Source organism: Equus caballus, chromosome 14 (genome assembly GCF_041296265.1).
Source record: "Equus caballus isolate H_3958 breed thoroughbred chromosome 14, TB-T2T, whole genome shotgun sequence".
In the NCBI taxonomy this organism is placed as follows: domain Eukaryota; kingdom Metazoa; phylum Chordata; class Mammalia; order Perissodactyla; family Equidae; genus Equus; species Equus caballus.
This window is the reverse complement of record NC_091697.1, coordinates 43,215,507-43,231,628: the sequence shown is the minus strand read 5'-3', so window position 1 is coordinate 43,231,628 and position 16,122 is coordinate 43,215,507. Positions and strand designations below refer to the sequence as shown.

The 16,122-nt window shown below is 54.3% G+C and overlaps 1 protein-coding gene across 26 annotated transcripts in view; it reads left to right on the top strand.

Moving 5' to 3' along the window:
• NDST1 (N-deacetylase and N-sulfotransferase 1) overlaps positions 1 to 16,122 on the top strand; it is an 80,736-nt gene that overhangs the window by 51,145 nt on the left and 13,469 nt on the right. For 9 of the 26 annotated variants that reach the window (XM_070233970.1, XM_070233968.1, XM_070233960.1 and 6 more), the window contains 6 exons: positions 702 to 762; positions 2,057 to 2,954; positions 8,893 to 9,387; positions 12,857 to 12,944; positions 14,128 to 14,282; positions 14,955 to 15,140. In XM_070233970.1, the coding sequence (XP_070090071.1) occupies positions 2,442 to 2,954; positions 8,893 to 9,387; positions 12,857 to 12,944; positions 14,128 to 14,282; positions 14,955 to 15,140 (1,437 nt within the window). In that variant the 5' untranslated portion in view covers positions 702 to 762; positions 2,057 to 2,441. Of the gene's footprint in view, positions 1 to 567; positions 763 to 1,792; positions 1,851 to 2,056; positions 2,955 to 8,892; positions 9,388 to 12,856; positions 12,945 to 14,127; positions 14,283 to 14,954; positions 15,141 to 16,122 lie in introns of all 26 variants that reach the window. The other 17 variants (XM_070233973.1, XM_070233972.1, XM_070233961.1 and 14 more) reach the window with 4 other exon arrangements.

Below are 16,122 nucleotides of genomic sequence, written 5' to 3'. Positions count from 1 at the left end.
CCAGGAAGCCTTCCTTGGTCGCCCTCTTTCCCCCTCCACAGGGCGTTAAGTGCCCCTCAGTTCTCTCAAACCCCTTCCTTCCCCACAGCCACACTTGTCCCCCTGCATTGTGGGAGCCTGTTTTCTTAGCTGCCTTGGGTTCCCCTTGGTGGCACACAGTGGGGACTGAATTGTAGAATATCAGAGGTGGAAGAGCCCCAGAGATCATCTAGCCCAAGCCCCCTCTAATGGGCAGAAGCCCAGAGAGGGGCAGGGTGTGCTCGCAGGCACACAGCACATCATGGTAGAGCTGGGAGCAGACCTGGTGTCTCAAATGCCTCCTCATTTCTCACCCCTGTCTCTTGCTTCTGAGCACATCTTTTACAAACGTTTGTTTTCTTATTTTCACAAAAGTAATAAATGATTATTGTAGAAAATTTAGAAAACAGACAAAAAGTGGAAAATAAAAAAATTACTCAGAGATAATCCTTGTTAACTTTAATCTTTAACAAATATGTGACCACGCATACTGTTTGGTAAATGTTTTCCACTTTAACAACGTGTATGGTAATTATATTTCTATGCCAGTGAATGTCCTTCTTCGACATACTGTAAATGGCTGCTTGGGATTCCATCACGTGCTTCCGTTATAATTGCAGAAGACAGTCCCCTGTTGTTGGGCATTTGCTATTACAAACAACATCCTTTGCTATTATCAACAGCACCGGGATTCGTATTCTTGTGGGGAGATCTTTCTGCACTTCCGCGATCACTGCCTCTAGGGTAAGTTCCTGGAAGTGCGGTGGTTGGGGCTCTGGTGTGCTGTGCCCACGCTGAGCACGCCGGAGAGTCTTGGGTCTGGGAGGGATTTTGAAGATCTTCACCCCCAAGTCCAAGTCCAAGGCTTACATTCCCTCCCTGGCTGCGCCAGCCCAGGCCTTCACACCTTCCGTGCCTGTCCCTGCCCCCATCCTGCTGTGGGGAGCTGTCCTGCCAGCTTTCAGCAGCTGCTTCCTCTCATGTTTAAGGGAGACTGGAGGGCCGTGGTTGTGGGTGCTGTTTGGAGTGAGGAAACTGGGGCCCTTGTGTAGTGGGTGTGGGTGTCTGGTCTTCATTAACTCTCCAGTGAGACCAATACAGGTGGCATGCCCTGGGTGGGGGTGAGGCTGTGGGGGAGCTGGGGACCCCAAGTTCTGGCTGCCTGGATGGGCAGAGGCCCAGTGAGGGAGGTGCCTCCCCACTGGTCCCTTGGCAAGCATGGGATCCTCCAGGAAGGGCTTTGGTCCCCTGCCATCCTGGGCTGGGGTGCTCATCTGTGGGCATGTGCCCCCCGAGGATGAGAGGTGCCTGTTGTATCAGGGACACATAGTGACAGCTGCTGTTTCTTGAGTGTTGCCTGTGCTCAGCTCCTCAGACAGGTTTACTCAGTTACCCCTTGGCCCCAACTCTATGTTGCGGGGGCGCTGATTCACAGATGCTCCAGAACAGCCTTCTGGTACAACCAAGACTCTGATGCCCCACAGCCCTGGGCTTGAGTCCTGGCTTGGCTGCTCTGCCTGAGCCCCATACTTTTCATCTGTCAGATGGGGCTGCTGGGCCCATTCATAAAGAAATAGAGGGGGAAGCCCTGCGGGTATGTGAGAGAAGATGGCGAGGACGTGGTGTTTGGTCATGATTGAGAATTCCACCTCTAGCTCCCAGGCCTTGTGAATGTTTATTGTCTCACTTTGTCCTTCCTGTTTCTGGAGTTTTCTTGGTCTACTCTTAGACTCTGATAATTATAATAATCGCCATTCTCGATTCCGTCTGCTAGGTGCTACTCTAAGTGGTTCCTACACTTGATTGGACTTACTCCCCCAGCGTCCTATGAGGTGGGTGCTGTTGTCAATCCCATTTCACATATGGAGAAACGAAGGCTCAGAGAGGTTAAGGAGCTGGCCCCAGAGCATGCAGCCAGGTTGGGCAGCAGTACTTGGACTTGGGCCCACCCACGTCAGGTCCTGTGCACCCACAGTCAGCGGACCCCCAGAGCCACACTCTGATTTCTCACCTTCTGACTCTCCTCTTCTCTCCTCAGCCTTGGCGCCGGGGGCCCCACCGAGCGAGCGGCATGCCACACCCCCGGGCCTGCCCAGTGTCCTCCAGCCCGCTGCCCAGCGCCCCCAGGAGGCCCTGATGCCCTGGGGCACTTCTGCTGTGCACAGGACCACGTGGGGGTTTGCCATGGTGACATAACGGGGCGCAGAGGAAGGAAGGAGCGCACCCAGCCTGCGGACTGCGCCCCTGGCTGGGAGGAAGGGCCGGGGCCCAATCCTCCACTCCTGTGGCCTACTGAGGGCCTCGCTTGCTAAGTCTCTGTGAATTTGTTGGTCAGTGGACAACTCTGGTGTCTTCTGCTGCGTGGGGCCTTGGGGTGGCCAGGGCAGGCCGGGCCTCCATTGGCTGAGGTCTCGGGGGCCAGGATGCTCACCCTGGCGCGCCTCCGCAGGCTGTGTCGGCACGTGTCCCCGCAGGCTGTCCTTTTCCTGCTGTTCCTCTTCTGCTTGTTCAGCGTTTTTGTCTCAGCCTACTACCTATATGGCTGGAAGCGGGGCCTGGAGCCCTCGGCGGATGCCCCTGAGCCTGACTGTGGGGACCCTCCGCCTGTGGCCCCCAGCCGCCTGCTGCCGCTCAAACCTGTGCAGGCGGCCGCCCCCTCCCGCACAGACCCTTTGGTGCTGGTGTTCGTGGAGAGCCTCTACTCACAGCTGGGCCAGGAAGTGGTGGCCATCCTGGAGTCCAGCCGCTTCAAGTACCGCACAGAGATCGCACCGGGCAAGGGTGATATGCCCACGCTCACCGACAAGGGCCGTGGCCGCTTTGCCCTCATCATCTACGAGAACATCCTCAAGTATGTCAACCTGGATGCCTGGAACCGGGAGCTGCTGGACAAGTACTGCGTGGCCTATGGCGTGGGCATCATTGGCTTCTTCAAGGTACGCAGGGAGCAGAGTCCCCAAGCCATTAAGAGCTCCCGCTGAGCTTGAATTCCATCTCCACACTCGCTAGCTGAGTGCCTGACTGTTCTCATCTGTAAAATGGGTGTAATGGTGGTACCCACCTCCCAGGGTTGTCGTGAAGGTTATATGAGTGAGTGTATGTAAAGTGCTTGGAGCATACAGGGCCTGGTGCCTAGTAGGTGCTTTTTAACTATCAACTCTTATTAGGAGCGCATATCAGCGGGATTGCCTGCCATGCATGAGACCTGGCACACAGTAGGCTCTTGCCTGAAGGAAGTCCCGGGGATGGGTGATGGGTGCATGATAGGAGAGCAGATGCTCTGCTGGGTCCCTGCGGACCTGTCATGCGGTCATCGCAAGGGATGGGGTGTATCCCCATTTTGCAGATGGCAAACTAAGGCTCAAGAGGGTTGAGTTATGCATATGAGGCTATGCAGCCTCTAAGTGGGAGAGCCAGGATTTGAACCCAGACTTAGAGAGTTTGGGCTCTGGATCCTATGCTCTTTCCTCTTGGCTGTGGTGGGGTGTGGAATTCATGTACCTCCAGAACAGAGCCATTTTGCATTAGGAGAAAGAGGAAAGAAATCCCAGTGGGCAGGTGAGCTCCTCTGGGCTCTGTGGGGCACCCAGAACAACTACTGGGATGAGAGTCCTCGCTGAAAGGTTGTGGAGAAGCTGACCTTGGAGAGGGGGATGTTGGTGATGGCTGGATGGGGGATCCAGAGGCTCTGGCCAGAGAATTCTGACCTGCAAGATGAAAGCAAGCCACTGCTGATTGGGACTCTAGTTGGGTGTGCAGGGCAGGGGGGTGTTTGTTCTTTCATTCAGCAAATATTTACTGAGCACTTACTGTTCCAGGGCCTGCGCTAGGCACTGGGGACACAGTGGTGATCTAAGTATGCAGGGTTCCTGCTGTCACGGAGCTGACATTTCAGTGCAGTGGGGTAGCGTGGGTGACAGACAGTGAACAAATAAACATACCCATGTGGTAGGCGGTGCTAAGTACAAAAAGAAATAAAGTAGGGAGAGGGCCTAGGGGGTGATGGGTATGGGTGGTTGATGCTGTTTTTGATAGACTGGCCAGGGAAGTCATCCTTAATGAAGTGACTGGAAGGAAGGAGCTGCATGGCTCTCTGTGCAAAGGGTCTTCTAGGCAGAGGGGACAGTAAATGCACAGGTCCCGAAGCAGGTTCCTGCTTGGTGTGAGTGGGGAGAGGAGCAGCAAGTGGATCAGAAGTGACCCATGTCCACTTACTAGCAGGTGCCCACTTGTGCCCAAGCGTTCGTGGGCACCCCTGTGCACTGGGCCCTGTGCTCAGTGCTGGGAGGAGCCTGGTCTGGGTGAGGGTTTCCCACAACGTGTTGTTTCACGCACTAATGCAGCAGGATGCGCTGCCATTGAAAGAGGTTTTGTGGGCCAAGAAATTGAAGGCCCTTAGAAGTCCTGCAGCAGAGCAGCCTGGTGAGATTTGTTCCCCAACTGGCTCAATCACAAAACCCTTGATTTCACAGAGCACGCTCTGGGAAACACTGGCCTGGTTTATGGCTTTACGGTGGCGTGAAGTCAGACTGTCTTCACTGTCTGTTTATTCTTTTCTCCTGGACTCTGTTCCCTTTCCTGCCGTGAACTTCATGCAGCCTGAGTCAGGGCCGCAGGCCTGTGAGACCTCGGAGTGCCTGACATTTGTTGAGTGCCCATCCAGTGCCTTTCGTGTCCTGTATACCTTCCCTGAACTAACCCATTGAACACATAAACCCTCCTCCAGGGCAGGTGGAGATCATGCTGATTTAAGACAAGGCAACCGAGGCAAAGAGGGGTGAATAAACGTGCCCACGCTCACACTTCGAGTAACTACAGATCTAGGATTTGAACCCAGGCAGTCTGGCTCCACAGGCCTTCCTCCTAACCATTGTGCAATGAGTCCAGGAGCCGCAAATACCGTTTATTAGTAGAACTTGAATCAGAGGCCACGTCCAACGCATAGTCCCACGGTCTCCGGGGTCATGGGCACACTTGGTACTACAGAGCTTGGATCCTGTCCGGCCGCAATTCCGTGCTCTACAGAAGGTGAACACGAGAGAGAAACATGCTCAGATCTCACTGTGGGGGCAGTTCCAGGTGTTCGTGTTCTCCCTGACCTGTTGCATAAGACAAGACCCCGCCTTGGTTTGGAGCAGAGGCCTGAGATGTTCTGCTCAAACGGGCGCCCTCTGGTGGTCTAGCGGCATCTTTCGGCTCTTTCTGCAAGGCTCGCTTCAGGGCTGTGCTTTGGGCTTGCCAGACCCAGCGGGGCTGTGGACTCCTGGGATCTGGAGACTCATTTTCCGTCTCCTGCTGGCACTGGCTTCCCAGGTCAGTGTGAGAGCAGGGACTGGAAAGTCCAGACCCTGGTCCAGATCCTTCCATCACTTAGAAGCAGAGTGACGTTGGGTGGAATTGTCAGCCCATCTGTAAAGTGGGGCCAATCGTAGCTCCTACCTCACTGGACCACATTGAAGATAAAACAAGGCAGTGGGTGGGAAGCGCTAACACAGTACCTAATATGTGATAAATGGCAGCTGTCATGCTTAGTCATCTCTACACCCAGCAAACACAGCTGGTGGTAGTACTTTGTCTGTAGCTCTGACCTGTATGTGCCCCTGTGAGGTCCTTGGGGGTGGGAGCCCTGGTTCCTGGCACCCGTGAGGGGCAGAAGACTGACAAGGGCTACCCGACCCCTGAGTGGGCCTTGCCATGTGTAGTTCTCACAACTACCCTGTGAAGTAGGCACTTTGTTTTCAGGTAGGAAAGTCAGGCTCAAAAAGTTACATGGCTGTCTAGAGTGACACAGTGAATAAGTCAGAGCCAAGATTTGACAAGCACACTCATATCCTCCAACCCAACCACAGGTAAGCATGTCAGAGCAAACTGACCAGCGGACGGGGGACCTGATGCCCGGAGAGGGGACGTGGGGCCCCCTAGGTCATCTAGCTGGTTACTCTCTAAGTCCACTGGGCCTCCCAATTCCCGGAGCAGGGCTTCCTTCCTCTGCCTGGATGACCCCGCTGGAAGACTTGGTGAATCCTGAGTGGGTCCTCCAGGCTGAGGAGCAGGAGGGGTTCCCCTCCCATGGGGTGAGGGCCGCAGCAGGGGCTCAGTTTCTGCCATGCTGAGGCTTACTCTCTGTCCCCTTCCCTGTTGGCCTCCTTTCATTGCTGACTGGAGTGGACGATCAGCAACTTGGCGTTCTCCCTTCCTCGACGTCTCCCAGCTGGGCAGCTGGCCGAGCTGCCAGTACCTGGCAGTCACCTCAGGGTTGGGGCTTTGAAATGGGATCCCCCAGTGCCTGCGGTCCACTGTGGCCTCTGAGGCCACAGCAGGTGATGGACAGGGCCTGAAATGTTGCCAGCACCCGCTGCCTTTGCCCCCATGCGGCCCAAGCAGCTCTCATTCTTGATCAGCGCTGGCTTAGGGGTCATGGGGAGCCTGAGGCTGGGGGAGGTGGCCTCTCAGGATGGGGCTCTGCCTTGGGCCTCAGCAGCCAGGGCTGGCTCGGGACAGGGCCAGGAGTTGGCAGGTGCTCATGGTGTGTGGAGAATTGAAGGCATGCTCCTTATCATGGTTTCTAAGGCTAGGGCCCTGAAGAACCTTTGTGGGAGTTAGGGAGTTAGGTGGCTCCTCCCGACCTCTGTGTTCCTGAGGGCAGCACTCCCCTCAGAGCCTCAGTTTCCTCACCTGTGAAGTGGGATAGTAGAGGAACCTGCCTCCTGAAGCCAGATGCAGATGCAGCTCCACACGGGCCAGGCCCAGTCCTCAGCTGAGCGTCCTTGTACAGCGCTCGCCTGGCCAGCTCTCCAGGGCGGCCCCGTGCACCGCCCTGCCTCCCTCTTCACCGTCACTTGGTGCCCTTTGTCCACTCTTGCTTTGCCCCACCCCACTTATTCTCCACACAGCAGCCAGATGGGTCTTTTTAAAATGCAAATGGAAACCTGTCATCCCTCTGTTCAGAACCCTTTGATGGAGTCTTTCATGGCTTCCCACCGCCACTTCCAGCCTCCAGGGTCCTGCAGGTCTGGCCCTAGCTGACCTTTCTCTGCCTCATCTCCTCCTCTCCCTCCTGATCACTCTGCTGCCTTCTTGCTATTAGTTGACTGTGCTGAGCCCTGTCCTACCTCAGGGCCTTTGCACTTGCTATTCTTGAAACTTGGCCCCTTCCTTTCCCCTGGTTGATGCTTATTCATTCTTTAAGTCTTGGTTCAAAAGTCCCTTTCTCCAGGAAGCCTTCCTGAGCCAACTGACTATGCCCAGTTATCTACTCTTCTAGAACTATGAACCTTCTCCGTGTAGCATGTGCCACGTTGAAGTTTTATGTTTGTCTCTGCAGTTTTGATTGCTCTCTTCCCTGCTCAACTTTAAGGTTCATAAGGGCAGAGGCCCTGTCTGTTTTTTCTCACTGTGTCCCTGGCACTTAACACAGTGCCTGGCACAGTGCATAGCTGTGAAGGAACCAGTGAAACATATACTGAACAGATGTCATGTGCCAGGTACTGCAGAGCTGTCTGTTCCTCTTTTGTTCTTTTAAAAATTCAGTTACTCATCAAATATGTTTGCTCCCATGGGCTGTCGAGCCAATGCTGAACACAGGGGATCCAAAGATGGAAATGGCATAGCTCCTGCCCTCGAGGGGGTACTGGCTGGTAGGAGAGAGACCCTGAACAGAAATGCAGCAGCCAAGGTAGAAAGTGTTGCAGCTGGCTTTAATGTGGTCCCAGGGAGGCCAGTGCAGAGAAGAAAGTATGTGCATTGGGTTTTGAAGGATGAGCAGGAGTTTTGCAGACTGAGAAGGTGGTGTGGAATTGGCACAAGGACAAGGGCAAATTACAACATATCTAAAGGCAGGTGGCTGGAGGGTGAGGGATGGCATGAAGGAGCTGTGAGCCTGTGGAAGAGGAGAAGGGGGATCGTGGGTACTGTCTGCAGATCCCAGGGAGCTGGGCCACAGCAGAGCCTGGGAGGAGAAGGGAGGCCAGGGAAGCTGAACTCCTGAGAGGGGGTGCTAGGGACGTAGGAGGCGCTGGGCATGCTGTGGGGTGGAGTGTCTTTGTTCCTGCACCCCCAGCATCCTCCTTTTTGATCTCTTCTACATTGCCTTCCACCTAAGATTTCTCCTGTGGACAGGGTAGGGGAGCAGAAGTCAGTTTGGAAACCCGAGGCATGAGAGCCTGGTGGTCAGGTGTGTGGGCTCCAGGGCCAGACTGCCTGGCTGCAAATTGTGGCTCCTCCCGACCTCTGTGTTCCTGAGGGCAGCACTCCCCTCAGAGCCTCAGTTTCCTCACCTGTGAAGTGGGATAGTAGAGGAACCTGCCTCCTGAAGCCGATGTGAGGACTGAATGAGCAATTGGTAATACCACTGACCCTGTTCTGAGCGCTTTGCTGGCATTGACACTCATCATCCTCTATCACGCCTTGAGGTGTTTACCAATCTTAGCCACCTTCTACAGCAGATGGAACTGAGGCACAGAGAGGTTCCCTAACTTGCTCAAGGGCCAGGCGGTCTGGGGGCAGAGTCCCTGCTCTCAACTGCTAGACTTTCCTCGGTGTGATTTGGGCAGTTTACCTAGCCCCTCTGGGCCTCAGGCTCCTAATCTGTAAACTGAGGGCAGCAAGCGCTCCATCACTGGGTCGTTGTAAGGGTTAACAGCATCCCTGCTTGCAGAGTGCGCGGATCTGCTGCCTGGCTTTGGTCAGTGTGTCCTGTGTGTTGTTGTGAGGGTGGAGCTGGGTTAGCCCAGGCCAGAGATGTGGTGAGCCCTCCGGGAATGTTAGCAGACATTGTTGCCGTTGCTGTTACGGGTCCAGACCTGAGATTCGTGGTCCCTTGTGGTTGTGGACCTGACGGCTCTGTTCCCCCTTCCCGCCCCACCCCGGCTGCAGGCCAACGAGAACAGCCTGCTGAGTGCGCAGCTCAAAGGCTTCCCCCTGTTCCTGCACTCAAACCTGGGCCTGAAGGACTGCAGCATCAACCCCAAGTCCCCGCTGCTCTACGTGACGCGGCCCAGCGAGGTGGAGAAGGGCGTGCTGCCTGGCGAGGACTGGACCGTGTTCCAGTCCAACCACTCCACCTACGAGCCGGTGCTGCTGGCCAAGACGCGCTCGTCCGAGTCCATCCCGCACCTGGGGGCAGACGCCGGCCTGCACGCCGCGCTGCACGCCACCGTGGTCCAGGACCTGGGCCTCCACGACGGCATCCAGCGCGTGCTGTTTGGCAACAATCTCAACTTCTGGCTGCACAAGCTCGTCTTTGTCGATGCCGTGGCCTTTCTCACGGGCAAGCGCCTCTCGCTGCCTTTGGACCGCTACATCCTGGTGGACATCGACGACATCTTTGTGGGCAAGGAGGGCACGCGCATGAAGGTGGAGGACGTGAAGGTATGGCCGGGGTGGGGGCCAGACCGGGTAGGGCGGCCTCACCTTCTTCAGACCTGGGTGCACCCTATCCGGAGTTTGCTGTCTGTGTCTCCTCTGAGCTGTTAGTCCGCTTCTCCCAGCCGGTTGGTTTTGTTAATTGTCTTAAAGCAGATGTCATTTAAAATCATCTTGAAGCACAGTCATCCCTCCATATCTGCAGGACGTGGGTTCCGGGACACCTCCCCCTCATGGATACCAAAATCCGCATGTTTGCATATAATCTATGCACATCCTCCCATGTACTTTAAATCATCTCTAGATTACTCATAATACTTAATACAATGTAAGTGCTTTGTAGATAGTTGTTATACTGTATTGTTTAGGGAATAGTAAGCAAAAGTCTGTGGGTATTCAGCACAGATGCAGCCATCATAGATAGGGCTTTTAGTCCTCGGTTGGTTGAATCCGTGGATGCAGACCCTGCGGATAAGGAGGGCCACTGTATAGACGAAGCTTGCCTCTGGAGTGTGGAGCTCAAGGATGTGTCTGTAGAGGAAGAGACCCAGTCACCAAAACGCAGAGATGGGAGCTGTGCAGGGTTGTGGATCTGCCTTCTAACCCAGACATCATTTTTAACTCTCAAAAATGTTTATGTCACTACCAGAGCTTCCACAAAACTCTTAAAACAAGAATTAGAGCTTGAATCATACACAAGGCATATTTTAACTGAGGTCTGTATAGATAGTGGAATGCATGTGTTTAATTCAAAAGTGATTACCCAGCTGAACTGTATGTAAAAGCATTTTGCAAACCAGGAAATTCTACACACATGTATCGCTACTAAAGAGAAACCTGCAAGTTAAGACCATTAAGGAATCTTTAATATACAGTTCTTATCTGCTCACTGTTTTACTCAAAGGTATTTGGAAAGGAAACGACATCACTAATGTCAATGGGGACATCAGAGTTGGTTGCCATAAATAGAGGGCAGCCATAGCAATAGAGCCAAAGACAACAAACTGGGGATTAAATTCTAGAGATAGTGCCGCCTGCTGACCGCCCGTCCTCTCTTACACGAACGAGATTAGCGAGCACTAGAGACATATTAGCACTAAACCACGCCTTCTTTTTGATGTGAGGAGGAGGCTTGAGGAAGAGACTGTGAGAGGAGAGCCTTGTCCCTGGGTGAGCCAGGCTGGGGGTTGTGCTCTGTCCCCTGAAGTTGTGGTCAGAATTGGCCCCGGGCTTAGAAGGAAGGCCCTTGGGGGGCTCGTCCTCCTGTCTACTCTGCCTCACACCTCTGGAGAACAGGAGAGGAGCGGAGCGGATGGTGTCGGGGAGCAGTCTGGGGAGTTGAGATCTGGGTTCAAGTACCGGTTTGACCCTGACTGACTGGGTGACTTGGGCACGTCCCTTCCCATGTCTGAGCCTCAGTAATGAAATGACAAGACGGGGTGGACTGGAGGCTTTCAGGCTGTTTCCTGGCACCCCAGGGGGTCTCACAGAGGGGCCTGGATAGCTGGGGTGGGGATATGTGCCCAGGGGCCAGGCTCTGAGCTCCCAGGCCTGCCTCCTCACCTCCCTGTGGGACAGAGCAGTGTTGCTTTACTACTCTTACGCATTGTGCTTCCTCCTGGGATTTCAGTGCCTCAAGGGCTCTCCTGTTGAAACAAAGTTTGAAGATGGTTCTTGTTGAGCTGTCCAGCTCTAAGCCTTCATGTAATGCCACAACCCACCTCTAGCAAAGCACAGTCACGTGCCGCATAGAGACATTTCAGTCAACGATGGACCGCATATAAGACGTGGTCTCGTAAGATGAGTACCATAGAGCCTAGGTGTGTAGTAGGCTGTGCCATCTCGCTGTGAGGAAGTGCACTCTGTGATGTTCGCACAACGACGAGACCACCTAAGGACGCATTTCTCAGAATATCTCTGTTGTTAAGTGGCGCATGACCATGGATTGCTCTTTCTAGAGTGTTCTTCTAGTGGCCCAACCCTGCTCTCTCCTGCTGTGACCTGGGTCTTTGCTGCCTGTCCAGGGTTGACCCCGTGAGGAAATCAGCCTGCCGAGTTCGCTGTGTCCCCTGTGAACCGAGGGGTTGCCCTTCTTGGTTCTGACTTGCCCCGTTTTTGAGTGAGAGGGGTGATGGCAGTTTGGAGCCATTTCCATGGAAGAATGCTAACAGACACCCTCTGCTGAGCGCTGAGCGCAGTGCAGGCTGCAGGGTGCCTCACCCGCCGGGGTCCCATTTACCTTCAACATCTCGTGAGTGAGAAAGGGCAGAGTTTGTTTTTTTCTTTAATCCCAACCACAGGCTACAGCTGAGCCTTTCTTTCAGCGACATGGATGCGGCCCCCTTAACTGGTGCAGTACTGGCAGTACAGTGCAGTTTAAACAGTACCGATGGCAGCTGCTTTTTCAGGGCTTGGCTAGTGCCAGGCTCTGTGCTCAGCCCTTTTTGTGTGTGGCGTTATCTGATCCTCACAGCAGCCCTGTGAGGCGGGTATTGTTGTAAGTCTCATTTTACAGAGGAGGACACTGAGGCTCAGAGAGGTGAAGTGACTTGCCCACGGCCACACAGCTAGAGCTTGCATGTCCGGACTGCTGGCCTCTCGCTGCTTTCACAGTTGGGTCTGACAGCTTTTTATGAACATCTTCACAGCCACTGTCTCCCTGAAGCCTCGCATGACCTTCATCAGATACCAGTGGTGGCCCAGGTGGGCCAGGACTTTCAATTTGCAAAATCTTCTGATAGCAGGCTTATGCAGGGTAGGGGTTTTTTTGAGTCTTGACTCCAGAGTATAGCTGTACGTTTGTTTCCCAAGTGTCGGCATCCCTTCATTGACTTGCAAAGCGCTGGGTGTGCCATGTGTGGGAACATTGCATTGCTGGGTACACAGTACATCTTTGGAAGAGTCATGGTCCCTTGACATCAGCCTTGCATTCACCAGCAAAGAGAGTCCTCCACATTTGCCAGATGACGACATGAGGCTCACAGTGGCATGACTACAGACATAGTAACACCACCGTTTTTCATCATTTACCAAAATGTCGGGCCAATTTACATGCATGCCATATCTCATTTAATCCTCCCAAGAGCTCCGTGAGGGAGATGTTATTATCCTCCTTTCACACTCAGGGAACTGAGGCCTAGAGAAGTTACAGAGATTTCCCAAGGCCACATGGCAGAGCGAGGTCTTCTCTTGTTAGAGGCCTGGTGGAAGTGGTAGCACAGGGCTGGCTTCATGTGTCTGGGACCTTTGCCGTCACACAGGGCCCCACACTCAGAAGGGGACTGTATAAGGTTCAATGCTCCACTCTTGCCTTCTTAACATTGTTAATAATTTTTGAGCAAGGGTCCCACATTTTCTTTTTTTGCTGGGCCCCACAAACTCTCACAAAGCAGCAGGATGTTCCTGGGCCCTCAGTGGGAGAAGCAGGGAGCTCTGGCTCCCCGTCACCCTTTTCCTCCTCCTCTGCCCATCCTAGGCCCTGTTTGATACGCAGAATGAGCTACGCACGCACATCCCAAACTTCACCTTCAACCTGGGCTACTCAGGGAAATTCTTCCACACAGGTAAGTGGGCCTGGCTCTGCCCCCACCAGCAACTTCAGGGGCCTTCAACTGCCAGACCCTCGAAGCGTGTGCCACAGGGACAGCAGGCAGGCTGACAGGCCCACATCAGGGCAGATCTGGCCACGTGGCCTCCCCTGAGCCAGCAGCCCACAGAGCAGCCACAGCCCCAGGGAGAAGGCGTGTGGTGAGAGCAACACCACCACGACAGCTCCCATTCATCCCTCCCTGGTCACGGGATGTGCTGTCCTGGGGAGTTGCTTCTCCCCTTGTCTCCCTCTCACCCCCACCTTTTAAAATTATTTGTACTGTTTTTGCTTTAAAAAGTAATTAGTTGGATTTTAAGACCGTTACAGAAATATCTAGCATAGAAAGTGAAAATGCCCTGTAGCTGTACCCCACCCTGGAGGTGACCATGTAATGAGGTGATTTTCAAGGTGTAAGGGTTGAGGTTGAGGGCTGTGAGTTGCCTGGGTCGGGCTTCCCTCCTGTCTTGGGCTCTCCCAAGTCCCTCACATGCTCTCCTCGGGACTGGGCAAGAGGCAGCAACAGCCCCTGAGGGGTGACCTGCCGTGAGCAGTCCATCTAGCTGCCTTCTGCTCGGGCCACAGTGAGGACAGCCTCTCTTGAATTCTAGACAAAACCCTGTTAGTCTGCAATTCTGGAGGGAAAGCATGCAACATAGCCCCATATGCCAAGTCAGAGCAATACTGGGTTGTCTCTGCATTTCTTTATTCTCAACCTTTAGCATGTCAGAGGTAGTTGTAGTAATATACATGAGACAGGGGATTAAACATTCTGTATATATACAAAGAGCTTGCACAGATCAATAAGTAAAAGACTAATGACCCAATAGAACAATAGGAATAGGATCAGAGCAGGCATGTCAGAGCTGGAAGAAAGCCTTGGGATCTCTGCTCCTGAACCCTGCATTGCACAGAGGGGGCCTGAGGGCCCAGAGAGAAAGAGTCGGACAAAGTCACCCACTGAGCCAAAGCCACACTCTAGACTGGGATCCAGGGCCCTGGACTGGGGCTCTGTCTGCTCCTGGGCTGTAGCTCAGATATCTGTTGCAAGTAGTTCTTGGGTGGGCCATGCCCAGGCGCCCCCATCCCTAGGCACTGGCCCAGGTTGGAGTGCCTCATGGCGGATGGGCCAGGCTGAGTTGCCTGTGCTGGGGCTGCAGGTACTGATGCTGAGGACGCTGGGGATGACCTGCTGCTGTCGTACGTGAAGGAATTCTGGTGGTTCCCCCACATGTGGAGCCACATGCAGCCCCACCTTTTCCACAACCAGTCCGTGCTGGCAGAGCAGATGGCCCTGAACAAGAAGTTCGCTGTCGTGAGTAAGATTCCCTACAGGGCAGAGCTGGGTGCGCTAGGGGCTGGACTGGGGGTCCGGAGTGCTGGCCTCTCGCTGCTTTCACAGTTGGGTCTGACAGCTTTTTATGAACATCTTCACAGCCACTGTCTCCCTGAAGCCTCGCTGAGACCCCAAGAGGCAGGTATCGGTGGCCTCACTTTTAGACAAGAAACCAAAGGTCAGGGAGGTTGCAACAGCTAAAAAGAAGTCCAGCCAGATGTAAACCCAGGCCTGACTGTTTCCTGAGCCCAAGCTCTTGTTTCAGGCTAGAGTGGGAGGCTCTGGAAAGCTGGAGGAGGCACTCAGTGAGGAGGGAATGAGGCTCCGGTGCTGGCTCAGCCTTTGTCCACAGCCAGTTAGAGGCCCAGAGAGGCAGGAAGAGCCCCGTCCTTGTTCCCCGCTGCTGGGTGCTGGAGGGCACGACACTGGGCCGAAGGGTCAAGTCCCAGCTTGGCCAGTCCCTCACTCCGGGATCTGGGGCACATCCCTTTCCCTCCCTGGGCCTCAACTTCCCCATCTGTACCAGAGGGCTTGGACCAACTGCCCTGCTGTTCTGGCCTCTGATTTCTCTCTCCTGTTCTACAGAGGGGAAGGAAGGCCCAGGGGGGAAGGAGCCCCATGCTCACCCTGCCCTGGCCCTCCTCTCCCCAGGAGCACGGCATTCCCACAGACATGGGGTATGCGGTGGCACCCCACCACTCGGGCGTGTACCCCGTGCATGTGCAGCTCTACGAGGCCTGGAAGCAGGTGTGGAGCATCCGCGTGACCAGCACAGAGGAATACCCCCACCTGAAGCCAGCCCGCTACCGCCGTGGCTTCATCCACAATGGCATCATGGTAGGTGGGCCCTGGGAGCTGGGAGGTGGGGTGCACGTGTGGCCTGGGACATAGGACTTTGGTGAGCTGTGAGGGGTTTCAGGGCAATCCTGCTGCCCGCTGTGGCGTCTGAGGCTCTCTGTCTCGGGGAAGGTGGGCTGCTGCTGTGACGAATCAGGGGAGGGACGTTCTTTAAAGGGGTCTCTGGTGAGGACTTGGGACAGGCTTCTGTGTCATTCATTTGTGTGCTCGTGGAAACATTATTCATGAGTTTCTACTGTGTATCTGTCTGTTTTCTAGGCACTGGGGATACAAAAGTGCACAAAACCAACAAAAGCCCCCCCCCATAAGTGTGTAAAGTGTATAATGGTCAGATGGTGATAAGAGCTGTGGAGAAAACTCAGGCAGAAGGGAGGCAGGGAGTGCCAGGGGAAAGGAGAAGCCATCTTAAATAAGGTAGTTAGGGAGGGCCTCCGGGAGTGAGCTATGCTGCTGGAAGAGCATTCAAGGCAGAGAAAACAAGTGCAAAGGCCCTAGGCCGGCTTGTGCTGGAAGTGTTGGAGGATCATCTCGGAGGCTAGTACGGATGAAGGGGAGTGAGTGAAGGGGAGGTGGTGGGAGATAAGGTCAAGGGGCTAATGGGCCAGGTCATGTAGGGCCACATAAGGCCATTGGATGGACTTGAGCGTTTTGTTTGACATGGAAAGGTTTTGAATGGAGTGCTATTGTGATCTGACTCATATTTTAAAAGGATTTCCATGATTCTGGCTGCTCTGTGGAGCAGAGACTGTAGGGGACAAAGTGGGAAGCAGGGACACCAGTTAGGAGGCCACTGCTGTCTTCCAGACAAGAGATGGTAGTGGCTTGGACCAGGGTGCAACGTTGGGACGTGATCAGATTCTGAACTTATTTAGAGGTTAGAGCCAGCAGCACCTGCTGACGAGCTGGATGTAGGGTGTGGGAGAGAGAGATGAGTCAAGGATGACTCAAAGGTTTTTGGCCT